This window comes from Podarcis gaigeae, assembly GCF_964106915.1.
Source record: "Podarcis gaigeae genome assembly, chromosome: 13".
Taxonomy (NCBI): Eukaryota; Metazoa; Chordata; class Lepidosauria; order Squamata; family Lacertidae; genus Podarcis; species Podarcis gaigeae.
Genome location: NC_139689.1, coordinates 52,791,729 through 52,819,461, shown reverse-complemented (window position 1 = coordinate 52,819,461; position 27,733 = coordinate 52,791,729). Strand labels below are relative to the sequence as shown.

Below are 27,733 nucleotides of genomic sequence, written 5' to 3'. Positions count from 1 at the left end.
GGGGGAGGAATCCATATAATTCGCATTCAAAACCACCTGGTTCAATCCAGGTGTATCATGACTCAGATCAGATCACGAGCACATATCAGAATCTGCAGCCCTACTTTTTAATGACAACATCTAAAGGGATTTCTCAGAAGATTAAGACCTACTGTGAACACTTGTATATTCAGAAGCACCACCAGACAAGAAAAAGTCAGCACTAAGATCAGGAAACGTGTTGACATGCTATGTTAAAATACATCACACAGTGGTGAGGCTGGCCCTAGCCTTTGCTGGAAAACAATCCCTGATGCTTTTCCTGCTTTTATCTTTCTAGGGGCCTCCTGGTTTGCGTGGGTTACCTGGGCCCCCAGGACCCCCAGGCCATGTAGTTTTCATTAAAGGAGTAAGTACATCCACATTTGTCATCTCATTTGGCTCTATCCAAATTGAAAAAACTAAGGGTGTTTTTTTTAGACACTTCAATGCAGCTGCCATCTTCAGAGGCTCCAGTTGTCAGATGCTAGGGACATCGGTTATTTGTCTTTATTTTGCTCTAGTTGTGAACTTCCAAAGGGCTTGCTACTGCTGGACACAAAGAACTCCAACGTGATAAATTATTGGTGTGATAGTTTTTCAGAGCTAGAATGTTGTTTTGAAAATGCTGCTAGACAGCCAAGCGAGGATCTTTGCGAGGTTGTTGTGGAAAGCGGTGGCATTTGCAGTTTAAATGCATCAGCAGAAGCTTGAAATGAATCCTCTCTTGGAGGAGTACACTTTGTCCCGGACGCAATCCGAGTATGGAAAATAAGAAAGCTAAGTTTATTACAGGAAATAATACATGTTGTGTAGGAAAGATCACAGTTCCAGCTAACTAAAGTAGAGATGCAAAGAGCCATACTCTCTCCTTCACCTCTACAGGAGAGAAAGAGACAAAGAATCATAGTATCACGGAATAATAGAATTGTAGAGTTGGAAGGGATCCTTAGGGTCATCTAGTCCAACCCCCCTGCAATGCAGGAATATCCATGACAGGTGGCCATCCAGTGTCTGCTGAAAAGCCTCCAATGGAGAGTCCACTATCTTCTGAGAGAGTCTGTTCCGCTGTTATCAACTGGATACTTCCTCTTAAACACAGTTGTGTCAGATAGGAGTTAATTCATAGGTGGAGAGAGGAGGAGGAGGAAGGGAGGTCAGCAACCTTGAGAGTATCAGACTTACACCTGAGGAAAGGTTAGCAAAGGTGAGCTCAGAAAGACAGTATAGGAAGCTTGGGGCTCCACTATCTATTCTATCCCCATGGAGACTTGCCTGCCTTTAACACAAGCTGAGCTGCATCCTGACATTTCCAACAGAATGCTCACTGCTGAAGATCGGGGGGAAATTTGATTCGGTTTGCATTTGAATGTGAACCCACCTGATTCAGCTCCCCAAACAAACAAAGAATGAGACACAGCTTTCCTTCAAAATTTTCACTTCTCAAAAGAACTTTGTGGTGCAGTTTTCCAACCACATAATGTGTGTATTAGCGGGAAATGCATTTTTAAACAAATAATAATACATTGGTGAAAAGGAGGGGAACTACATGAAAAAATGTGTATATTAAGCAAACTTGGATAGGAAAAATGTACACTAAAATGCTGACAGTTTTTAGCAGTTTTGCCCATCTGATCAATGTAAGGTGAATGTGTGTAACTGTAGCCATCTTGAATTCCATGAAAATAAGATAGGGGATAAGTAAGTGTAATTTTAAAGGACCGGATTTGTTTATTTAATATTAAAAGCCACATCAGGAGGGAACAACTGATAAGCAAAGAATCAGCATCAGGAGCAGGGAATTGGCAGTTTCTCTGCTCCAAAATGCTCCCCAAGTGGATTTCTCTTGGCCTCTGATGTGTAGTTTGGTCTTTAAAAAATTACTAGAAGTACCCTAGCATATACATTTTCAACATACAGACTGAAAAACCATCCCAAAAATATTTAGAGAAAAATACCCCCCCCCCAAAAAAAAGTGCTTTGGTGAGGAGCGTGGTCTTACACTTTTATTAATATATTGCTTTTAGAAATAATTAAATAGTTACTGTATTTATTTTCCTCCAATTTCTGAACAGACAGTTTTTCCAATTTCTCCCAGGCCTCAGTGCAAGACAACAGTGAGTTATTTACACTATCTATCCATTTTCCCTGGATAAACATATGTGCTTTATATGTTTTTTGTCCTTGTCTGTTGCTTCGTCAGCACCTGCCCTAATAACACCGCATGCTGCATGAGTGCTTTCAAGGCAGGACCAAATGGTTAAGGTCACAGATAGCGGTGATGAAGTAATTATGTGCAGTGCTTTTCTTCTAGGGGAAAAAAGGGTGCCGGTACTGCATACCCTTGTCTTAAAACACATGTCGGCAGCCTCCAAGCCACCCTTGGGCACTCTAGGTGTGGCCTGTGAAGCCCCCAGGAAGCCCCACCCCCTTTCCCCTGTTGATTCCCCCATCAGCTGCACAGTGGGGAAAGGACTCCTGTTTCTGTGCTGTGATTTAGGCTGCAGCAGGAGCCCTTGGGGGGCGTGGGTGGCGCTGTGGGTTAAACCACAGAGTCTAGGACTTGCTGATCAGAAGGTCGGCGGTTTGAATCCCTGCAATGGGGTGAGCTCCCATTGCTCAGTCCCTGCTCCTGCCAACCTAGCAGTTCAAAAGCACGTCAAAGTGCAAGTAGATAAATAGGTACCGCTCCAGCGGGAAGGTAAATGGCGTTTCTGTGTGCTGCTCTGGTTCTCCAGAAGCGGCTTAGTTATGCTGGCCACATGACCTGGAAGCTGGACGCCGGCTCCCTCGGCCAATAAAGCGAGATGGGCGCCGCAACCCCAGAGTTGGTCAAGACTGGACCTAATGGTCAGGGGTCCCTTTACCTTTACCTAGGAGCCCTTGGGGGCAGGGCAGGGGAAGAAGAGAATAGCAGCATGGCAACAAACCTTTTTAAGGTTTAAGCTGCGTTCTCAGTACAGTACTCCCCATGTAGCCCAGGCTGCTGCAGACATTGATCTTAGCTGTATCAAGGACATACAGATTACATGTGTGCCTTCACTGGGAGTGGAGTGGGAATGTTTAAAGTGTGCATGTGAGTGAGTGAGAGCTGGAAGAGTACATGTAGGTGCACATGTATGTGACTGTAGCCACCAACTCACCACCCACTACCAGACCTGACACCCACTAAGCAGACCTGACAGCCAAAAAGGTTGCTTACCACTGTCTTGGCAGCACATTGTCCTTGAAAGCAGTGGAGTAAGGACAGTGATTTAGGAGATACTTTGTGTTTTAGTTGTCTGTTGTCAAACTTCATTTTAAAATATAATTTACTTTTACTTTTAAATACTTGTCTGTTTAAAAACACTCTGTCAAAAGGAAACATTAATGTTAACATATGCAACCCGGTACAGCAAAACAAATCCATGCACTGCCTCATCTGTATTATGTTGCCCATCAAAGTTCTGTTGATATCATTTGCTGTAGGTGCGTGGGGCTTAGTCACATCTCAGGAAAGAACTGTAAGAAAATGGAATGTCCTGCTTCTGTCCCTGAAATCTAGTTAAAGATGGATTTCAGGGAGCCATATGGTACCTGCCCTATATCTTTCCCCCTTTGGGGCCAGTAGCATCTTCCAAAGTGGTTCAGATTGGGAAACTAGCACCACTGGAGAAAGTATGCCAGGTGGTGCGTTTTGAAGAGAAGCATCTATCAATTTGATATAATTAGCGATAGAAGTGCAGACACAACCTCTTGTTTTAAAATCCACATTCTGATCTCATTTGAACTGTGATGCTAAACCAGAGTAATCATAGTGGCTCAACTGGACTTCTCTAACATCATTGGGTTGCCAACAATGTCAGCCTCTACCTCCTTTGGTACCCGCAACAGATCTCAGTAAATATCCCTTCAGAAATCCACAATTCACAAGCGACTCTTTGCTCATCCTGCTCAGGTGCTGTTTGCACTGCCTCAGCCTCTCCTACACTGCCCATATTTCACTGGATGTCAGGAATAGAGATGCACCCTCTCTTCCAATATGAACCAAGAAAAGGGCAACAAACTTACCTCTCTCAACAAGTGTGGTGGTGGCTGATGTAGCTCCCTTTCTTCCATTCACATGGAGTATGTCTGCACCGTTTTGTGATCCTGTCTCTTTTCCTGCTGATTTATGTGTTTTACCATGTCCCCACAGAAGCTAGTTTGAGACCAGCACCCACTGCACTTTCTCAGAATTCCAGAAGTGCCCACTGACTCAAAAAAGCTGGCAGGGGAAATACCATGATCACAAAAAGGCTGGCAACTCATGTTCCAACCTGGCATTTGGAATTTTCTCGGAATGGCAAGAATATATGCTACATGTCAAAGAACCGGACACTAAACAGACCCTGACCAGCTGATGTTCAGGCATTAGTGCTTTGATATTCCAATACCTTTTGCATAAAGCAAGGCTGCTACTAACAGTGTGAGCTGTGCTTGTGTACTAGGACTAGGAGTTTCGTCAAAGATGCAGCACAGAGAAATCTGTAAGGCACTTACGTTACTTGCATTTTGAATATATTTGCTCTCTATCTGTGCAGGCAGACACCCCTCACCCTGGAAACCCCAAAGTGGCCGATGGTAAGTTTGTTGGTAATGGGGCCTAGTTGTAAGTTCTAGTGATGCAATGATAGGGTTATTTTCTAAGTCCAAAATGGAGTGGGATGGTGGTGGATGATGGATTAGAGAGGTCTCTTTCTCCTCATCCCATGAATCCATTTAAGACCAGACTCCAGAGTCTAGTCGAAAATGGATTTTGATCAGGTCCCAGAGGCATGATTATTTCCAGACAAGGATTGGAAATGAGGAAGATATCCATTCATCCATCCATCACCACTTCAGAAGATTTCAGTGCTGGTTAGTGACTCCAAAGCCAATGACTGCAGCTAACAATCTGAATCACAATGAAGTTCATATGACATGGTCCCAATCCCATACTAACAACAGTGTTCCAGTTTCCTAAACCTCCATGCATCAAAACGTCATGTAAATTAGGACACTGCATTATAGTGTAGTGAACAAGAAAGCCAAGGTCACAAAGTGAAGGGCTCATGAATGCAGGGATCAAGCCTGAGTACTTTGATTGACTGCCCTTCAAAAATGACTTCAAACAATCACTTTGTGCCCTTCTGCAATCAGTATTACTGTGGCTTTTCCCCTGAGCTTGTTCTCATGGGGTTTAAGATGGCTCAGTTATATCAGAGGAAGACCTGCTGTTCTCACAATCGTTCTTGAGCATAGTGTGGACTAGGCGCTTGCACATGAAACTGGCTTCAGAAGGATGATGGAAGTGTGTGTTTCTGACAGTCTGTTTTGCTCCATGCACTTGGGCTGTGATCCTGCAAGGCAAAAGTGCTCATGAGTGCTTAGCCAGCGGTTGAAATAACTGGCATGGACCTCTTAGACCCTGCCATCATGTGGGGGCACTAATTTATTGTGTTTTAAATATATTGTAAGCTGCCTCAATAACTTTGGTTGGTAGGTGGGGTATAAATATTCATATATATATATATATTGCTTCCTATATCTGTGGAGGACACTTCTCTCCGCAGTTGGAGGAGGAAAGACAGCAATACAATTCAAGGAAGACGGGGAGGAGCAGGGAGAGGCGAGAGACATTTGCAGCAGTTATGCAGTCGTACCTCTGCCTACGTATCCCTCTGGATACGTAAACTTCAGGTTGCGAATGCGGCAAACCCGGAAGTGACCCCACCCCCCATGTAAATATTTTCTAGAAGCAGGTTCCTGGAGTGTAAGCGGTCCACCAGTCATCAAAGGTGAAAAAGGATTTCACTGCGTGCGCATGTGCAGAAGCGTTCAATTGCACTGTGTGCATGCGCAGAAGAGCGTCTCCAGTTATGAAGTTTTCAGGATGCGGCCGGGGGTATCACTGTACTTTGTAGCAGGCTACCCTCTTCACTGCCTTTTGATTTGGGCCAGCCTTGGAAGGGACCAGGGTGATGCATTTTAAGGACATCACTCTAGAAATACTGAAGAGTTGAAATCTGGATAGCAAGCAAAACTTTGTGGAAGTCTGCTTTCTGTTTCTCACACTGCGGATGCCACCTGCTGTGCATTTCTGACCTGCCCCCCCCCCCCGCATGTAAATATTTTCTAGAAGCAGGTTCCTGGAGTGTAAGTGGTCCACCAGTCATCAAAGGTGAAAAAGGAGACAGAGGCGCACCAGGGCCACCAGGTATTATTATTATTATTATTATTATTATTATTATTATTATTATTATTTATTGTTATATTTGTATACCACCCTTCATCCATAGATCACAGGGTGGTTCATAACATAAAATTACAATATATAAAAAAATGCAAAATACATAATAAGAACAAAAACAAATCAATGATTCCAGGGTCAGTCGGAATCCCCAAAAGCTGGCAAGGCAGACAAAGTAAAGTAACACGTTTTATTTTCCGTTTTTCCTTCTATAAAAACACAAACAACTTCAGTCAAACCTGAAACTTCTGATTGCAATTTCCCTCTCCACTGAGAATAATTTTGCCCCAAGCTGATTAGGGAATTTAACGTGTGTTTGCTTTTAAAGGTGATGATGTATGAGAGTATGCTAGAAGGAAATCCACACCGTATCCATAAAACTGGGAAGACTAAATGTTTTTCATTACTGCTTTTGATTTAGTTTTATACAGTTTTCTTTAAAATAACCAAGCAAATAACCAAGCAAACACACGCACACGGAGAGAGAGGAGTCAGGGGAATGGAGAATACAAAATTCAAGTATATCGCCATGTTACCTTTAACAAACCAGAGATACTTCCTTTTCATAAATCCTAAGCTTTTTTTTTTAATTGGAACAAAAGAAGGATTAGTTCTAAACATCATTGTTAACTATGGGATGTGCTGAGGTGGATGTAAAATACCTGTAACAATGCATTTTATACACTTACACACACACACACACACACACACACACACACACACACCAGTTCAGCTTAATATTTCAGTGTTTCTAGGTAATCTGGATCACTTTCTGCATAGCTGAAATCTCATTTAGACAATTTATCACCATCTTCCATGGCCTTGACTTTCTTTCTGGTATGGAAAAGTCACACATTCTTGAGGGACAGGACAGGTTTTCAAGGATTCTTGTCACATCATAAGCAAGTCTTGGAGTGGAGAAGTAAACAGGAGGAAATAGAAAAGGGCCTGTTGAGGCTAGTTTCTGTAGAGACAATTTTCACCACATCTGACTATGGTTGCTAGTTGTCTTTAACAATAAACAATATCTTGATTTATGAAAATGAAAACCCTCAGAACATCCGAATGATATGAAACAGGGAATTGTGCTGGTTGTGGTTCGAGGACCCGACCCCCGCAATGTGAAATGAATACGCAAGGACACGTGATATAAGGTTAATGGGCAAGAAAAGGCCACAACTACTATGGCTTTAGTCTCCAGGGGAAGGAGTTAGATCTAAGTGTAAGAAATCAGAAGTGTAAGAAATCAGAAGATCGCCTGTGTCTGTAATACTATTCAAAGTACCTCAGGGGTGTCTTTGATAGAAGATTGGGTAACTGACAGAGAGTACCACCTTCTTTAAGAACCAAAGTATTAATCTGTAATAGCTCTGCAGCAACTAGGCTAAGGAACTGAAGTGAAATAACTGGAAATAAGCTAAACATTTACCACCAAGCCTAGAAACCAGTAACACCTAACTGAGGAGTTATAACTAAATTAAGCAACTGACATTTAAAAGAAGCTGTATGTTTACTGCCCTGTTTAGAAGCTTGTAACACCCACTAAATTCAGTATAATTATGAATAGGTTGACTGTTTCCTGAAAGAAACAGTCTGACACATCCTTTCTTTTATCAGCTTTGTTCTGCAAAATAAATCTTTTCTTATTTGTTCAACTTCTGCCTAAGTTTACCTTCACACAAAAAGCATACGATAACACGTGGTGGTTATATTTAGAGCATACATAGGTGGGATCCACCGCAATTGGATCTGCTACCTATTGGTGGGAAGAGTGGGGTGCACTTTCACACGGCTACTTCTCCTTGCTTCTCTGGCAGTGACAGGGGAGGGGGCAGCAGTGGCAAGATCTCGCAGGACTCTCGTGAGATCTTCCCAGAACCTGGAAGCTACAGCCACAAGCGCTTGTCTGGAAGTGGGGGCTGCCCCTTGGACTCCACCACCTGAGGCTGCTGCCTCACTCTGCTTCATAGATCTGTGTGGACTTAACAGAAACAGAAAATCCATAAAATTATTTCCTTTACTTTCCAGGTCCTCCTCTGCCATCAACTTATTTTAGCCAGTTAAACATCATGAAGGTAATTCTTTCCCATTGACAGCTGAATTCTTCCTTAATAAAGTACCAGCACATTGTCTGATTTTTAGAGGCAATTATTTGTAAATTTTCAGCATAATAGTTGCTATGTGCATCCTGGCCGTGTTTTTCATAGAGTTTCCCCTGTCCAGTCCAAAGAGGGTACCTGTTTCTCTCAGAGACCATGCAGTGCCGTGACAGCCTGCACCTTCCCCTTGGCAGAAACATAGTGACATATCAGTGGAAGGATTTGAAGAGAAGGTATAGCCTGGCTAGCACTTATTCAAATGCTATAGATGTGTGGAGCTCCTTGCCGGCCTACCTTGGTACCAATAACATTATATGCACCTTGACATTGATGGTGTTTGCTGTGAGATGTCTCTGCCAAGGTACAGAGGTTGCTTCTCTAACTCTTCTTCATTTGTAGTCCTCTTCCCCAAACACACCATTGCTTCTCAGATGATTTAACAGACATAGATACCACATTTTTGCATTCCTTTTCAGATGTGGTGTAGAGCAGTGGATTTGGGTAGGCAATATCTACATTCAAATCCCCAATCACTTATAGGTTGTACAGTATTGACTCTTGGGCTAACCAACCTAAACAGGGTCATTGTGAGGATTAAATAAGATGCTCCTATATGCGTTGTCTTGAGCCTGAATCATAATCTAAATCTTCAAATGGATTCCAAAGGCCCAGACCTCTGTCATTCAAAGAATGAAAATGTCTATACCTATCCACACTTATGGGACGTGGGTGGCGCTGTGGTCTAAACCACAGAGCCTAGGGTTTGCCGATCTGAAGGTCGGCGGTTCAAATCCCAATGACAGAGTGAGCTCCCGTTGCTCAGTCCCTGCTCCTGCCAAGCTAGCAGTTCAAAAGCACGCCAGAGTGCAAGTAGTACTTGCTGTCCATAATACTGTTTTATATCACCAGCAGGAAATATTTGTATTTCACAATAAATACATTGTATGTATTATTATATATTACTATTCAGTAAGATATAGTAATACATAAATTTTCTCTGATGGAACTAAGCCTCTGCTCTAAATTACAGTTTATTATTATTTATTAAATTTCTATACCACCCTTCCTCCAAAGATCACAGGAAGGTTTACAATATAAAAACATAAAAATACCTACTGTAATAACAAAAAAACAATAACCCATGGCCACAATTTAAGATCTTTAAACTGCACAGTGTCCCTCCCTATACATATTTTATATAACGATATCCCAATAAAATGTCTTTTTCTTTCTTTCTTTCTTTCTTTCTTTCTTTCTTTCTTTCTTCCTTCCTTCCTTCCTTCCTTCCTTCCTTCCTTCCTTCCTTCCTTCCTCCCTCCTTATTTACACATACATGGTTGAACAGGCATTATCTAAAGGGAGAAGGAAATATGCTTTAAATATATGGTGGGGATGTGACCATAATGTTTTGGTACATGAGCAAGCTTTCAGAGTGCTAGATCTACAGTACAACTGACCATTGCTTCCTTCCTTTATATCGGCCCATACAAAAATATACTGCAAAGCACACTCAAGCTTTGTATCAAGTCAATAAAGTAATCTCTTAGGTTTGTACAAATGTTAGGTCACATAATATTGCTGTGACGTTACTTTGTTTGCCTTCTCTTTTTAGGGTGAGAAAGGAGTCAATGGAGAAGTTGGCCTTAAAGGAGAAAAAGGAGAACCAAATGGAGGCTTTTTTATGTCAGGACCTCCAGGACTCCCAGGAAGACCAGGACCAGTGGTAAGGCTTCCTTCTGTATAATAAATGGTCCCGTCATTTATTTATTAATGTCTTTTTTTAAAAAATGGGACTATCTGACCCATCCCGGACTTACATGTATTTGCCTTACAGCCCACATTCCTTGTGTGGCTATTATTCAACTCAGAATAGTCCCATTGAGATTAATAGACATGACTAACTTAGGTAAATTCATTTCAATTTGCCTATTCTGAGTAAAACCCAGTTGGAAACCACCCTATGTATTTGGAATCTTACATGCCTGATGCTCATCACCCCCTGCCCCCCCCTGCAACTTTTAATTCTGAGTGATAAGGAACGTTACCAGAAATAGGTGCACAAGAATCTATGTTTGTGCACATCATTTAGACATTACAGCAAATGTAAATTGTACTGAGAGCAAGTAGCACATAATTCCACTGCCTCTCAGTGTAGGGTTTACCTAGTTTAACGAAACATAAGCTCTGTATCTGCCCTACTTATGAGAAGGATGGCCGTGTGTCCTACTTTACAGAGGACTGTCTGCTACCAGAAGATGTCCTCTGAAGAGAATTTAAATTTGCCATTGACATTTAGCACCTGGACAGCAGGCTGAGGGCTAATCATCTTTGTAATGGTTATAGGGGTTGCTCGTGCGTAAGTTGCCGCCACTCCTGGCATGGTTACCTGGTTGAACCCTTTCTGTCTGGAAACTGTTCGTGGCTGTTTCAGTCGCTGGCAGCATCCGTCAGTGGGCGTTTCTTGAACTTCTTCCAGCAAGGAAGTTCTTTGACGCCAAGTCTCCTCCTACTCTCCCTGCGTGGAAGTCTTCTGCGTAGGGAGGGTGTGGGCAGCGGAGGACCCGTGCTCTCCCCGCTGGTCTCCGGGGAAGAGTCCTGGAGCCTCCTCTCCGATTCCCCCATCTGCCCCCCTTCACTCCTGGTGTTACGCTGATTTCCTTCCCCAGCAGATGGGCTGCCTCTCTCCCTGCTGGGACCCTCTCCGGCATCGCTCTGGAGCCTTGCCTCCGCCTCTGGCTCCGATGGCAGTTCCCTGACAATCTTGTCCTGCTGCTTACAGCTCTTTAGCACCCAATCGTAGCAAATGGCAATTTGGGTCAGGTTTTCCCCAGATTACTATTTGCTCTGACTTAGAACTAAAGAGTGGGTTTTCCCTGGGAAAGGAGCAGGGCCAGGGGACAAACCCCTTGGATCTGTGCTTCCCACGGGACAAGTGGAAGTATGGGCAGGCCCTGAGCTTGCTCACAGTCTTCCGCACTATGGTGAGAGGTATCACATTAATATGTATTTAAATGATAATAATTATTTCTAAATCTGCATCTGCCCATACAAATCAACACGTGCAAATAGGCATCCTCTTCAGTGATAATGAATAAGATGCCACCCTCCATAAAATCTTATTTTTGCAACTCTGGCGTAAAAGGTAAAGGTAATGGACCCCTGACAGTTACATCCAGCTGCGAACGACTCTGGGGTTACGGTGCTCATTTCGCTTTACTGGCCGAGGGAGCCAGCGTTTGTCCGCAGACAGTTTTTCCGGGTCATGTGGCCAGCATGACTAAGCCGCTTCTGGTGAAACCAGACCAGCGCACGGAAAAGCCGTTTACCTTCCCGCCAGAGTGGTACCTATTTATCTACTTGCACTTTGACGTGCTTTTGAACTGCTAGGTTGGCAGGAGCTGGGACCGAACAATGGGAGCTCACCCCGTCACAGGGATTTGAACCACTGACCTTCCGATTGGCAATCCCAAGAAGCTCGGTGGTTTAGACCACAGCGCCACTCTGGCGTAGTTGTCATTAAAATGGTGAAACTTTGCATGGGCTTTAGACTCCAGATGGATGTGATGGAACGTACTTCTGTAATGCTATAGAATGAGGTTTGACACATAAAAGCCCTCAAAGTGTTCCGACTTTTATGGACATAGGTGCCTACTGCAGGTGTCAGCGCTATTCCTCAGGCTGTTGCAGCTGCAGCATTTACTGTAATAATCCCTTGAGGAGAATGGTTTTACTGAAGTGTTTTCTTTACTAGGGACCAAAAGGAGACACAGTGGTTGGACCAAGAGGCCCCCCTGGGGTACCTGGACTACCTGGCCCTCCGGGGTTTGGACCAGTTGGACCTCCTGGCCCACCAGGACCTCCTGGCCCACCAGGGCCTCCATCATTATATGGCTCAGGTAAGTCACATGGATGTCTCCTTTCTGCCTGGTGCACCTGTGTGGACATGAACATGAATTGGCATAAATATTTGCCTCCCAAGCAGACAGCTTTCTTTGCTTATGCATATTTTACCTCTGCACTGAATTGTGGAGGGGGAAAAGGGCCTGGATCCAAGAATGATACAGCTAGTTCTGTGTACTTAAGTGGACTCTGGAACTTTGATCTGCATTTTTAAAACATCTCTCCCCTTCTTTACCTGCCATATGCTCTATGGTTTTGCAGCTGAGAGGAAATTGCCATTTGAGCTTTTATAGGCAAAAGCCTATTTTGCTGGGTGATGCATAGTTCATCCTTTGTCAATATGGAATTTCTACCTTAAGTTCAAACTAAACACACATTCTTAAAAAATTAAATACCTTTAAAAATCATCAAGGCTTGCATCGGACAAGATTTTATTATTATTTATTATTTTATTTATTATAAGATCATTGGCTCAGTGGTTTAACCCACAGCGCCACCTGTGTCCCTCATCCTCAGGCTTGCATTCTAATAAATAAATAAACAAATATACAACACACAAGGGGAAAGGAGGAGAAGAAAAATAAAACTCAAAATTGAGGCACCAATGATCTTATCCTTTACTTAGATGTGTTGCAGTATATGCTTTTATTAATTGCTTCATTATTTACCACTGTGTAGTAATAGCTGTTGCTCAGTTTTTAGAGGGCACTACATTTTTTAACTGGATGTTTTATATATTTATGTTTTATTATTGTGAATAAATACATTACCTTGAGAAGGTAACTTCAAAGGTGGCATACTATATATCAGTTAATAAATAAATGAAATTATACCTTAAAGCATGTTTGATTAAAAAATGTCCTACTTATAGTGCAGTCTTAACCAAGTCTATTCAGCAGTAAGTCCCATCGAGTTCAATGGGGCTTATTCCTATGTAAATGGGTACAGGATTGCAGCCTGAATGTTCCACTGACATTGCCATATTGCATAAAATATAAATTTGGAAACCAATACAAGCCTTAGAGGATTCCTCTTGCACTCTACATGGGGCTACCTTTGAAGGTGACTGAGAAACTACAACTAATCCAGAATGTGGCAGTTAGATTGGGGACTGGGAGCAGCCGCCGGGACCACATGAGGCCAGTCCTAAAAGAACTACACTGGCTCCCAGTATGTTTTCAAGCACAATTCAAAGTGTTGGTGCTGACCTTTCAAGCTCTAAATGGCCTCTGCCCTGTATGCCTGAAGAAGCGTCTCCAGCTCCATCGTCCAGCCTGGACACAAAGGTCCAGTACCAAGGGCCTTGTGGCAGTTCCCTCACAGCAAAGAGTGAAGCTACAGGGAATCAGGCAGAGGGCCTTCTTGGTAGTGGCACCCACCCTGTGGAACACCCTCCCATCAGATGTCAAGGAGATGAGTAACTATATAATCTTTAGCAGACATCTGAAGGCAGCCCTGTATATGGAAGCTTTTTAAATGTGTAATGTTTTATTATGTTTTTCTATATGTTGGAAGCTGCCCAGAGTGGCTGGGGCAATCCAGTCTGATGGGTGGGGTATTATTATTATTATTATTATTATTATTATTATTATTATTATTTCCAAAAAGTTTGGCAAAGGGGGATTAACCAACAGTATATTTTCAGGTACTAGCTTTGCTGTAACTTATGCTCTCATATTCAGAAATGTGAACTCATAAATGATAGAAATAGATTCAACAAACTTGAGGAATGGTGCTGGGAAAGACTTGTCCCTGAACCCTTGGAATGCTGCTACTAATCAGAATTAGATTAAGTAGGTTGGTGGTGTTGTGAATTGGCAGTCTGCTCATCACTTCTTTATTACTTTAGAGCCATTTTCTCCATCCTACTCATTTCATTTGTTGTATTCCTGCTGAATAAAGGCCAAACTAGAGAGCTCAAACTCTGGGAACCTAGTCAAAACCAAAAAAAATAATCCTTCCAGTAGCACCTTAAAGACCAACTAAGTCAGTTCTTGGTATGAGCTTTCGTGTGCATGCACACTTCTTCAGATACACTCCAGTGTGTATCTGAAGAAGTGTGCATGCACACGAAAGCTCATACCAAGAACTGACTTAGTTGGTCTTTAAGGTGCTACTGGAAGGATTATTTTTTTTTGTTTTGACTATGGCAGACCAACACAGCTACCTATCTGTATCTGGGAACCTAGGACTCTGCTGAATGTCTTTGCAAAATGGCAGAATGGAACGATTTGGAGCTGAGACGCAACAGACATTTGAGGGAAGCTTGACCCTTCTTCACATCTGCAGCTTTGTCTCTGCACTCCCATCCAAAGCTGTTCCCCTTCAGCCCTGCCAGCCACAGTAGTTGGGCCAAAGGAAAAGAATACAAGGGAGAAGCAGGGCAAAGGGTGGAATTCATTTCCAAATTGCACCTTCCTCCACCACTTTTTAAAGAACTAAGTTCTAAAAACCAAGGTGTTTCACCAAACGTCTAGTCTGGCTCTATTTGTCAGTTCATATCTGCTCTTTCCCAGAGACTGCTGATGCCAAAACTCCAGTCACTGACCACACCTGTTTTATAGCTTAATCCAAAGCAACCTGGACCAGGCCTAGAGCTAAAATCTCCTGATGAAAATATTTGAGGCAACGCAAAGGGCTTGTATGTTGTAAACCAATAACTCTTAACTTGTAGGTGGTGTTAACCTGTAGGTACTGCTGCTGCCGGCATCTTCCAGACAGGCAGTAATATAGTCAGTGTCTTTAAAGGAGATAATAATATAAACCATGGTTTTCTTTTATTTAAGCAGCAGCTGTTCCAGGCCCACCAGGACCTCCTGGAGAACCTGGACTACCTGGGACCAGGAACTTGGTAAGAACATGTATCTGTCTCTTTAAGAGCTTCCTAAAACTTTCAGTGCAATAGAAATATTAATTCAGACAAATGCAAGTTAGACTGACTGTGGGTATGAGCCTCTTCAGTTGCTTGGTGGTCCCAACATGATAATCTACAAGGACACACAGGGTTGATAGTAGGCTTGCAACTCAGCAGGGATTGTTGGTGATTTGTGGAAGTCAGTCTGTAGTTCACCACACCTCAACCCATGTGATGTATCAGCAGAGGAGTCTTCAGAGATTTCCTGCTCACAACAGAACATCTTCATTCAGAGTCCCCAGTTGAGGGAAAAACTCCTCCCCTGCATGGTTCAAAGTAACAAAGTGTTTATTGTCTCCCAACGCAATACTACTAACCACTACTACCCATAGCTGTCAACTTTTCCCTTTTCTTGCGAGGAATCCTATTCGGAATAAGGGAATTTCTCTTTTAAAAAGGGAAGCGTTGGCAGCTATGCTGCTACCTGCTCTATAAAGGTCTTTGAAGTAAAGATACATATTACAGAGAGATTCACTAACACTATCCCCATGCTAGCTAATGCTGCAATGTAAAACCCAATCTCTACCCCTGATTCTCACAGATTCAGAGTCAGACTTTGACAGCAAACAGGACAGGACAGAACCATAATGAAAGCAATGCCCTAGAGAGTAATATACCCATCTCTCTTTAAACAAAAAAGGTTTAAAGATGTTCTCAAGGCAAATCTTTAAAAATGTAGTATAGGCATTGATAACTGGGGAACACTGGCCTGCGAGCACTCCAATTGGAGAACAGACTTTGCCAAAGGTGTCGTGGACTTTGAAGAAGCACAAACTCAGGGCAAAAAGGAGAAACATTTGGCAAACCCTCACCGTGATCAACTCCCACCCGGAAACCTATGTCCCCACTGTGGAAAGATGTGTGGATCCACAACTGACCTCCACTTATGGACAGACTGTTAAGACCATATTAATGGAAGACAATCTTACTCTGCTATGAGTGATCACCAAAGGTGGGGAGAGAGAGAGACCCATCTCTACACGTGGGCACATTTCCTGAACCAATGGGAGAGTGAATGATTCAGCAAGTCCTACACTCGACCCTGCTGCTGTTGCTACGCTAGCCCAGTGCACCTGACACACAGACATGAGGGATATGCTCCTCAAGACACGACTCATTGTTCATATTACGCCAACAGTGGTTACACAACAACATCGTTGCATGAAGCACTGGCAGTGAAGAGCGGCTTATACATTTCAATTGCAATCTCTGCTAATGTAATGGTTCAAGAAATACATGCAGCAATCATGCAGATTGTGGCAGCTGTGTGTACTGAGGTTCTGCCAGTTCATACAACCAGTCGCTCCATGTTGCAAGTTCACAGGCTGTCCTGTATGCTTCCTCAATCACATTGGGACTGCTAAACATCTGATCTGGAAATACGCAATTTTTGCATCTAAGAAGAATCAAAGGAACATATAATTTGGGTGACTTTTTTGTTCTTTAAAGAAGCATATGATTCAAATATCTACAAGGGGTGAAATCCTATTTTTCAAGAAATGACAAAGTAGATGATTTAATATTTTATTCAACATCATAAAAACCTGTCAGGTTTCAAGATGATCTTCAAAGGTCCTGCTCTTTGGTCCACCATTGTGATCTGTTAGATTAGGAGGTACCAGAAACCAGGTGTTCTTGGTGGTGATCCACATCTTTGAAATTCCTCCACAGTCAGATATTAGTTGCCTCCGTTAATGACCCTGAACACCTTGATTGATGTGCTGGTTCTTGAGTTTATTTGCTGCTGCACATATAATTCGGATGATTGCTCAGTAAACTGTTTCTGTGATTTTGCAAAAGTTTTTGTCCACCTTCAGAGAATTATGAAAAGATAGATAGAAATGTATTATATTAATCAATTAATATTGAGTCTGGGATATAATAATAATAATAATAATAATAATAATAATAATAATAATAATAATAATAATAATTTATTTATACCCCGCCCATCTGGCTGAGTTTCCCCAGCCACTCTGGGCGGCTTCCAATCAAGTGTTAAAAACAATACAGCATTAAATATTAAAAAACTTCCCTAAACAGGGCTGCCTTCAGATGTCCTAAGGAATCTGTCGATCTGAATTTCTCTAAACTGGGTTGGTATTTTCAGGGGAGGCTGAGCTCCATAACATAAATGAGCATAATTGTTCTCCTTAAGGTATAAAAGGCTCAGACATTCATACCACTCTCCAATGAGAATAGATGCATAATGTAGGCAGTTTTGAAGTACCATTTGCCCTTTAAAAAAATAACTTTTAGATATGTGCTTGTAAGAGCAAATATTCCCTGACTCATTTGGTAAATAATAATATCTTGTGATAATTAATGTTGCATTTCCTCCGTGATGGTCACAGATTTCAGTTTCTTAGAATTATACGCAAATACAATAAAATATGCCAGTAGTTCATTCAAAAGAAATCTGCATGAATTGTTTAAACATTAATTCTTAGCCTTCATAATAAACAGATCTTGGTTTTTTCATGAACTATTACATATCTTATATTTTAATTAACCTCCTATTTCCTGTTTGTGTGATTTTATGAACTGGATTTAAAACTTTTCTTTAAAATACCCTCAAGCCTAAGGCTGTTCATGCACAGAGTTATGCCATTTTCTTGCAGTCATACATGCTGTTTCCTCTTGTGAGACATATTTACATTATCGGGTATGTATGTGTCATGAGGGATGCAGGTGGTGCTGTGGGTTAAATCACAGAGCCTAGGACTTGCTGATCAGAAGGTTGGTGGGTTGAATCTCCACGATGGGGTGAGCTCCTGTTGTTCGGCCCCTGCTCCTGCCAACCTAGCAGTTTGAAAGCACGTCAAAGTGCAAGTAGATAAATAGGTACTGCTCTGGCGGGAAGGTCAATGGGGTTTCCAAGCGTTGCTCTGGTTTTCCAGAAGCGGCTTAGTCATGCTGGCCACATGACCCGGACGTTGTGCACTGCTCTGGTTTGCCAGAAGCGGCTTAATCATGCTGGCCACATGACCCGGAAGCCGGCTCCCTCGGCCAATAAAGCGAGATGAGAGCCGCAACCCCAGAGTCGGCCACGACTGGACCTAAGAGTCAGGGGTCCCTTTACCTTTACCTTTATGTGTCATGAACTAAACAGTAAAAAGAAACATATTTCTGTTGGTTAACCTTACGGCAGTAAGGTTAAAGTATTTTGATCTTTAAAATCCAGGGTAGCTACTTTTTAGTCTTCCTGCCAAACATTCCCCTCTTCATTTGGAAAGGCTGCAAACTTCCAGCATTACAGATAAAACAAAAACTAAGCTAAGCTGAAGGACAGCATTATTCTTGTTGTCAGTTCAGTCCCATCACTTGCAATCTTTAAGGGTGACCTTTGATTTTAGTGTAGCTGTAACACATCCACAGCCTTGTGACTGTGGTTTAATATATTCTCTAACCTTGTTTCAAAAGCTAGGAAGAGGACAAAGGAGACATACCATTGTATATGAATATATGATGCTGCCATATTCCTGAGGCAGACTGTTGATTCTCCCAATATTGCCAGCAGTTCTCAAGCAGGCCTACATATTTCCTTTTAACTAGAGCTTGAACCTAGGAGCTTACACATGCAAAAGAGGTGCTCTACTACTTTGCCCCTATTCTTCCTTCCCTTTGTGTTCCAGTAGCATGGTGTGTACGTAAACACACACAAATATTTTCAGAGAAAAACAATCTCTCAAAGGACCTGTGTTGATACCATTGTACTGTTGAGAGTGTATTAACTTATGTCTGTGTGTGTGGTTTGGGAGCTGCACGGTCAGGGAAAAAACAATGCTGTCCAGGGTTGTAAAGACTGCGGAGAGAATAATTGGGTGCACTCTTCCCACCTTGGATCAAATCTACGCTTCCAGGTGCCGTAAGAAAGCTGCAGAGATAGCGCAGGATAGTGCGCACCCCAGAAATGATCTCTTTCAGCTTCTGCCTTCTGGAAGAAGGTACAGGGTTATAAAGACTAGGACTAGCTGCCTGAGAAACAGTTTATATCCAAATGCAATTTTGGTTTTAAATGCAGTGTAAGGACACGGGTGGCGCTGTGGGTTAAACCACAGAGCCTAGGACTTGCCAATCAGAAGGTTGGCGGTTTGAATCCCTGCGACGGGGTGAACTCCCATTGCTCGGTCCCTGCTCCTGCCAACCTAGCAGTTCGAAAGCATGTCAAAGTGCAAGTAGATAAATAGGTACCGATCCGGCGGGAAGGTAAACGGCGTTTCCATGCGTTGCTCTGGTTTTCCAGAAGCGGCTTAGTCATGCTGGCCACATGACCCGGAAGCTGTATGCTGGCTCCCTCGGCCAATAAAGCGAGATGAGCGCCGCAACCCCAGAGTCAGTCACGACTGGACCTAATGGTCAGGGGTCCCTTTACCTTTAAGGAGTCTCTATGGGAGTGTATTGTATTTTAAAAATGGGGTATCAGAGTATTTAGGGGGCTAACCAGGTTGGGATGGCTGGGATAGCATGCTTGTTGGTTATGAACGTCTTATGTAGATTTTTTTCCCTTCAGTTTCATTGTTCTGTATGGGACAATGACAATAAAGATTATCGTATCGTATCGTATCGTAAACACATACATAGCTCATGTCATTCAACAGCAGCAGGCTAGGTCTAGGAGACTGAGAAAGATTATTGTTTCCCATAGATGATAGATGATAGATAGATAGATGATAGATAGATAGATAGATAGATAGATAGATAGATAGATAGATAGATACATCCACAATGGACAAAGATACAAACAGATAGAAGGAGCACCTATGGGATCACCCCTCTCACCGGTCATCGCAAACCTGTACATGGAACACTTTGAAACCAATGCTTTAGACAAGTCAGAACACAAACCCAAACTTTGGCTCAGATATGTTGACGACACCTTTGTAATTTGGCCACACGGGAAGGAAAAACTGGATAGCTTCCTCACACATCTCAACAACTTACACCCCAAAATACAATTCACTATGGAAATAGAAGCCAACAACCAACTTCCCTTCCTTGACGTCCTAATCTACAAAAAACCTGATGGCTCCCTAGGACACACTATCTACCAGAAAAAAACACACACCAACCGCTACTTACATGCACAATCACACCACCACCCTGCACAAATAAACTCCGTAGCCAAGACTCTCATCTCCAGAACCAAATGCCTGGCTGACAAAGACCACTTGACAACTGAGTTACAGAATCTCTCAAATGTGTTAATTGCCAATGGATACCAGCAAAACAGGATTACGAAGCTAATCCAAAAGGAAACACCCCCCAAAAACCAAGACACAGAAGAAAACAATGGCATGGCCCTCCTTCCTTATATCAAGGGCACTACAGATAAAATTAGCAAAATCCTCCATAAACACAATATCAAAACAGCCTTTTGCACCAACCAAAAAATAGCCAATATCCTCAGAAACCCCAAGGATAAAATCCAGTTGGAAAACCAAGGGATCTATGAAATACCCTGCAAAGTCTGCCCAGCCACGTACATTGGACAAACAAACAGACGAATAAATGCACGTATCGCAGAACACAAGAATGCCGTCAAAAAAGAAGAAAAAACTTCCTCTCTTTTCCAACACATGAAAGAAACAGGACACGAAATTAATTTTGCAGATTCCAAATTGCTCTTTAACACGGAACATCACCACAAGAGAATAATCATGGAAGCCATCGAGATAGAGAAACACCCTCACAACATGAACAAGCGTGACGACACATCCCGCTTGCCAGACATCTGGAAATTAGCCCTCCCCACAAAAACTGACACCAGATCCAGAGGCACACAGAACGCCAACACCAATCAACCACACCAGACCCAAACCCAGACCCTCTCCACAGATGAATTACTGACACCATCCAGTAGCCAATCCATGGTGGCACCTCCGGATGCTGCACCCCCCTGCAATCCCTACACAGATCTGGCTGACACAAGCCACAAAACCACAGCTCGCCCCTATACACGAAGCCAAGCCAAAGCACAACTAAGTGCAATACAGCCATCTTCTCAGGAAAACTCTTCACAAAGTTCAAGAGGTCAAGACACAAAGACTTTAGCAACTAATCCACACCTAATGACCCACCTAAGTGGTACTCAGGATATCACTCAAGAAATCACTCAAGGTATCTCTCAAGTAATTAAGGAACAAAAGAAGAAAAGGCACACTAGCCTGGGAACTTCCTCTCTGCCCAGAACATTGGAGGCTAGACACCACACCCCCTCTACAGTATTTATAGGAACTCAAACATTGAGATCCCGCTCTGTTCCAGTAACAAGAAGCCGAAAGCACCAGCCTGAAGATGACGAGTGAGACCTCGTCGAAACGTCGCCTAGACACCCCAACTTTTACACGGGAAGACACCCGAGGACACCAAAACCTGCATAGATACATAGATAGATACATAGATAGATAGATTAGATAGATAGATAGATGATAGATAGATAGATAGATGATAGATAGATAGATAGATAGATAGATAGATAGATAGATAGATGATAGATGATAGATACATAGATAGATAGATAGATTAGATAGATAGATAGATAGATAGATAGATAGATAGATAGATAGATGATAGATAGATAGATAGATAGATAGATAGATGATGATAGATAGATAGATAGATAGATAGATAGATAGATGATAGATAGATAGATAGATAGATAGATAGATAGATAGATAGATAGATATAGATAGATGATAGATAGATAGATATAGATAGATAGATAGATAGATAGATAGATAGATAGATAGATAGATATAGATAGACAGACAGACAGATAGATAGATAGATAGATAGATAGACAGACAGACAGACAGACAGACAGACAGACAGACAGATGATAGACTTTTCTGACTTGCATTGGATCTCTGACACCATTTACACCAGAGACTTGCTGGTCTCTGACACCATTTACAGAAACTGGAGGTATGATTGACCCTGCAACCTTATACACGTAGAGCAAGCACTTCTTCACTGAGCTACTGCCTCTGCTGTTACAAATAGCCTCTGTGACTAATTATTCATAACTCTTAGGTTCTGCTTTCTTTAAAAAAAAAAATCCTTTCATGAACTCTTGGTCATTTCTTGTCCAGATAAAAAATACATTCTCATAGGCGATTGCTTTTATTTGAGCAATTAATGCTTTTATCTTGACAGGTCACAAGGTTTAGAAATGTTGACACTATGCTACAAAAGGTCCACTTGGTGTCCGAAGGGACATTGATCTACCTCAGCGAAACCAGTGAGGTGTTTATTCGTACTCAAGGAGGATGGAAGAAATTGCAGGTAACAGTTGGTTTGGGGATAGGCAACTCATCTTCTGTTCAAGATTTGTCACCTGCTTTGTTTTTTGAAAGGAATGTTTCAGAACTGAGATTACCCCCTGAGTGGGGAAAATATTTCTTTCATTTAAAGTTCATCACTGCTTCTGTCCTTCTTTCAATTTCATTTTATGTTTTACTCCAGCTTGGTGAACTGATTCCTATTCCTGCTGACGGCCCCCCACCTCCAGCAATTTCAAGTCCAGTAAGTATTAAAACACCTTTCTGATTGAGAAGTGCAGTATCAAATGCTGACAGAGACCATATGTAATGGGACATGAGTACGGGACCTCTAAGAGCTCCAGTCTCTCCTTGTTTGTGGTAATATGTAATATGATAGTCAGCTGAATGAGGAGTTTATGAAACATTTCACTTACCTTCTATCCCCTGTGAAGAAGTAATGATGGTAGTTGTTGAGCAAATCATGTGTACATATGTCTATGTATTTGTCCATAATTTGCAATTACACTAGTTCCGATGATTGCTGACAACTACTGGATAGAAGTACAGTATCATTAGGACTGAAGACAGGTGTAACATTCTGAGAGCTTATGGAGCAGTCTGATAGCTGTTCCGCTGCTCCATAAACAAATATTTTTCTGGAGGGAAATTAGTTCTTCAGGTTTATTATTCCTATTTATTAAATTTATATTTCATCCAAAGGTCACAAAGCAGTTTACAGGTTCTAGAACATTTCAGTTTGAATATGAAAAACCCAGTTATGGTGAGCATATTTTGGCTGGCATATCTACCAACAGTTTTGTGTTTCATTTTTAAACGTTAGTGATTTATTTAATAAATAAATAAAATCAACAAGAAACCTTCCTATTACACAAGAGGAGGAACTAGTTGGGTTCCCGAGGGTTCGGATTTACTTAACTAATATATATGTCTGTCATAAGAGCTGCAAAGCCAAGCTCAGGTTATGGCTCATTAACTCACACTGAGTGCTCTTAAAACCTTACGTCTGTCTCTACCCTTGTTTTCTCTCGTTTTAATGCTTTATTTTCTCCTGTGTTAAACTAATAGGGATTTCAACCCCTTCCAGCACCAATCCCAGCTTCAAATACTGACGGTCGAAGGCCAAGTGTAAGTAGGAGGCTTGTTTTGTGCTGTTTTGGGTGGTTTAGCTGCGTTTGTAGATAAAGGGTGTGTTTGCCCCATTTCTCTTCCCATGGTACATCCTACGAAACGTTGCTGTGGAGCATGGGTGCAGTCTCTAGTTGGCCTTTGGCTTTCTGGCTTGGCTGCAGGAAAGTCAGTTCCTCTTAAAAGTTCACTTCCACACGATTTTAATTTTAATTTGTATACCTTTTAACTATAAGTTAATCCTCAAAGAGGTTGGCAAAGAATATAAAAACATACAGTGAAATGGTCAATACAAGCCACCTGACGTGCCCTGCTGTGACATTAATGCAGCACAGCCATAACTAATCACTGCTAGAGGCTTAATTACCACTACAACCCCAAGCTCCTCCATCCTTTATTCCGCAGCTTCATCTGGTGGCCTTGAACACCCCGTTTTCTGGTGACATGCGAGCTGACTACCAGTGCTTTCAACAAGCTCGGGCTGCTGGTTTGCTCTCAACATACAGAGCTTTCTTGTCTTCCCATCTGCAAGATCTCTTGACGGTGGTCAGGAAAGCTGACCGGTATCATGTGCCCATAGTTAATCTTAAGGTAAGATTTTATTTTGTCTGCTTTGCTTTATAAAACTCGTCCCTATGAGAATGTGCCATGCACTGTAAATACACTGATAGATCTGGTGTAAGCAGAAAAAACCATCCGGCTGATCCTAGACTTGTAGCCCAATTTTTACTTTAATTATGCCCATTTAGCACCACTTTCCTCCACCTTTGGTTGCGCCCATTCATTCATTAATGAAGGAAGAATATCTGCTTGTACAGAGCATTTTCACAGCTGAGCCACTGTCACCACACACCAAGGGAACTGAATACCTGGTTTTTCCTCCACAGCTGTGGGCTGTTAAGGAAACAGGAGTGTTTTTCAGGTGGTGATCTGGCAACTCTTTGGTCTCTCTGTTCCCTGCATGGTGGTAGAATTTCAAAGAGTTAAAAAACAGAGGCAGGCAAAACGGATGTGAAGCAACTGAGGGGAAAACAACTTGGTCAGGGCAGGGGCAATTTCACTTCTGAAAGCTGGCTTCCTTTCTTTCCTGTAGGGAGAAACATTGTTCAGTAACTGGGAGTCAATATTCTCTGGCAATGGGGGACAGTTTGACCTCCGGATTCCAATATACTCCTTTGATGGTAGGGATGTCATGACAGATCCAGCTTGGTAAGTTCACAGTCATTTACACAGTTTCGGGTGTTACCATGTGTTATGTGAAATATTAGCCCAATGTTTTAACAAGATCACTCTGCAAGTATGCTTCTGGACATATTTAAAATTCCCCTGAACTCTAGGAGCAGCCAGGGGAGAATTAATAACTTCCTTCTTCAGGGCCCAAACTATGCATCTGAGCAAGGTGCAAAAACTAGGCCTAAGGTGAACAGTAAAAACAGAAGGGAAAGTGAACTCTTTTGCCCACCCGCCATGTCCCCTGCACTTTACTGAATAAAATTAAGTTAATTTATGTCAAACGTGGAACTAGCCATACACATGGAATTATTTTTCCAAGAAATATTACTAAAGCATTCCTCTAACTTCAGGCCTCAGAAAGTTGTCTGGCATGGTTCAAGTTCAAATGGAATACGACTCATTAGCAACTACTGCGAAGCCTGGAGGACAGCGGATCTGGCCGTCATGGGACAAGCCTCACCCTTGAAGTCTGGGAAGTTATTGGATCAAAAGGCATATAGCTGTAGCAACAGGTTCATCACTCTTTGCATTGAAAACAGTTATGTCTCAGACATATGAAGGAAACAAGTCCCCTTCCCACTCCCAATATAAATTTAAAGTTTATTAAAGAAATGTTGCCACTGACGTATAATTTTTAAATTATGTAAATATTGTACTGTAATTGCATACTTTTTTTAAAAAAGAAAAGAAAAACCTAACCAAAGAAAGCATACCTCAGTGCAGAATCATATTCCAAGATGGTGAAATTCATTCTTCTGAAACATTTCAACCCATGCAGAAACTGTGTAGATCAGCTGGGCTGAACAACCACACAGAAGTGCCTGGGCAATATGGGACTGGTCCCTATTATAAGCCTGCTTGGGGCAGTTACTGAAAAGTTTGGCTGGAAATACCAGGTATAGTATGCAAACAAGAGGGACCATTGTATGTTGTTCCAGTGTGGCTAGAACAATTGTCTCTAGTACGGAAGGGGCAGAATTACTATTGCAGATGTAAGGTTCCATAAACCTTTCTGCTGGGTAAAAAGCCATTGAACATCACTGTCTCATTAGCTTCACGTTCCATCTGCCCTAGGCTGCCTACCACAATACTAGGCTGAAAACTGATTCTCAAACATCCCTCTCAGTTTCAAAAGTAGGTTGCTACACATCTTAGGAAACAGCTGTTTGAGAAGCACGCGTTCACACCCCTCTTTTATGGAACAAACTGCATACTTCTAAGAAACTTGGCACACAGAAGGCCATGGTTTGGAAGACTGGAACCCTAACATCTTCCTTTGGGTAGGAAACAAGTTTGAATGTAACTGACCTTGGATTAAGCCATCTCTCCCTCCCCCATCGTTGCATGAGGGCAGCACAAGGAATATGAATTTCACCCCTATGGAAATGTAATTTGATGCATATTTTGGTGCTACGGTGGTCTTGAAAAAACCCCTGAACTGTGCTGAAAGGTCATTATAATAGTGCTAAATAGCTGATTCCCCAAAGGGCACGTAGAAAGCTTCTGTTTGGAACCTTGCACCATTCAAAGTGCCTCTCGAAAAGCCTGGAAGAACTTCAGGAGAATGCAATACAAAGAACTAGAGTTTGGAAAGAGAAAACAGAAAAACATGAAGTGTCTGTGGAATCACGTGGGATCCCAACCGTTACTGTGTATAGTACTGGCAAAACTGTCCGTAGCTAATTTGATTGAAAGGCAGCATAATGCGTTTACATCTTGCATTTCAGTTTGGAGAAAGTTGCCTTCCTATTGCTACAGGAATTGTCAAAAGCAACGACAGGCAGGTGTAATGTTTTATTTCAGATAGATATTGGATCATTATTCCATGTTAAGTGAAATGCAGACTTGCTGCTTTTCCTCTCCTAACCCCTCCCCTTCATTTTTTCAGTTTTCTGTTGGAACTAAATTGTAGCTTTTAGGAATTGTTAATGAACTACATGATGACCCTCACAAAAAACAGTATTCCAATCATGCTGTAAACATTTTGGTTCTATATGGTCTCACAGTATATTGTATAAGAAGCTATGCACTTAAAATTGTCATAATGTAACACTATAACGGCAGGCAATAATTACCGTTTTGAAACATAAGCTAGTAGCTCTACTCTTTAGTGATCTCTATGACTCGTTTGCCATCAAATCAGTTATTTAATAGCTAGCTGTAAGTCAAAAGCTGTTTTCTTCCAGAGTCCTTATCATTGTAACCAATGTTGTTTTTATATGATGTAAAAATGTGAAATCCAGTTCTATTTTTCCATTTTAATTAATATAAAAGCATATTTCCCACTGTCTGGGCTGAGTACTTGTTTTTCCCTGTATAAATGTCTTCATCATATTGGTTAAGGAATATTTGAGAAAGAAAAGCGGACAAAAATAACACCAAATTATTCCACAATCGTGTTTAATACCAGATAATTTCACAGTCTTGTACATAATGAGAAAAGATTTTAGCCCTCTTCATATGTGAATTGAATGAAGTGTGTATCTCCTGGTGTTGGTCACACTGCTAACTGGCTCCACCACTCAGTGATGTAGACTGTCTGCATCAAGAGTCTGAGTTGAGGAGCTGCTGCCAGCTATGGTTTGTTGATATGGAAGAAGTCCAGAAAGCAGGACCAGTGCCTCATATGGGTTTGAGCACAGAAGCATAGAATTGTTGACTTGGAAAGGACCCCAGGGGTCATTTAGACCAACCCCCCCTGCATAACAGAGTTACTACATGTCCTAACAAAACTTGTAGAGCATAGTAATATGTACATTTTGATGCATAAAACAACATCCTGGCCACAAATAATGTATAGGGGCTGTTAATGTGTAGAAGCAGTGGTACAGCTGCTCCTAAAGAAACCTGCTCTAGACCTCTTAGACTACAACTATTGACCCGTTGCAAATACCCCCTTTGAGGGGCA

General features: G+C 42.0%; 1 protein-coding gene across 2 annotated transcripts in view; it reads left to right on the top strand.

The window, feature by feature from the left end:
* The window catches only part of COL15A1 (collagen type XV alpha 1 chain), a 125,093-nt gene extending 97,978 nt beyond the window's left edge, over positions 1 to 27,115 (top strand). Inside the window, exons 30-43 of one of the 2 annotated variants that reach the window (XM_083709051.1) lie at positions 320 to 388; positions 2,094 to 2,135; positions 4,581 to 4,620; positions 6,158 to 6,235; positions 8,297 to 8,343; positions 9,980 to 10,090; positions 12,119 to 12,263; positions 15,057 to 15,118; positions 22,340 to 22,468; positions 22,649 to 22,708; positions 23,533 to 23,592; positions 23,998 to 24,183; positions 24,686 to 24,801; positions 25,176 to 27,115. In XM_083709051.1, the coding sequence (XP_083565177.1) occupies positions 320 to 388; positions 2,094 to 2,135; positions 4,581 to 4,620; positions 6,158 to 6,235; positions 8,297 to 8,343; positions 9,980 to 10,090; positions 12,119 to 12,263; positions 15,057 to 15,118; positions 22,340 to 22,468; positions 22,649 to 22,708; positions 23,533 to 23,592; positions 23,998 to 24,183; positions 24,686 to 24,801; positions 25,176 to 25,383 (1,353 nt within the window). In that variant the 3' untranslated portion in view covers positions 25,384 to 27,115. Of the gene's footprint in view, positions 1 to 319; positions 389 to 2,093; positions 2,136 to 4,580; positions 4,621 to 6,157; positions 6,236 to 8,296; positions 8,344 to 9,979; positions 10,091 to 12,118; positions 12,264 to 15,053; positions 15,119 to 22,339; positions 22,469 to 22,648; positions 22,709 to 23,532; positions 23,593 to 23,997; positions 24,184 to 24,685; positions 24,802 to 25,175 lie in introns of both variants that reach the window. The other variant, XM_083709050.1, reaches the window with a different exon arrangement.
* Positions 27,116 to 27,733: the final 618 nt, after the last annotated feature.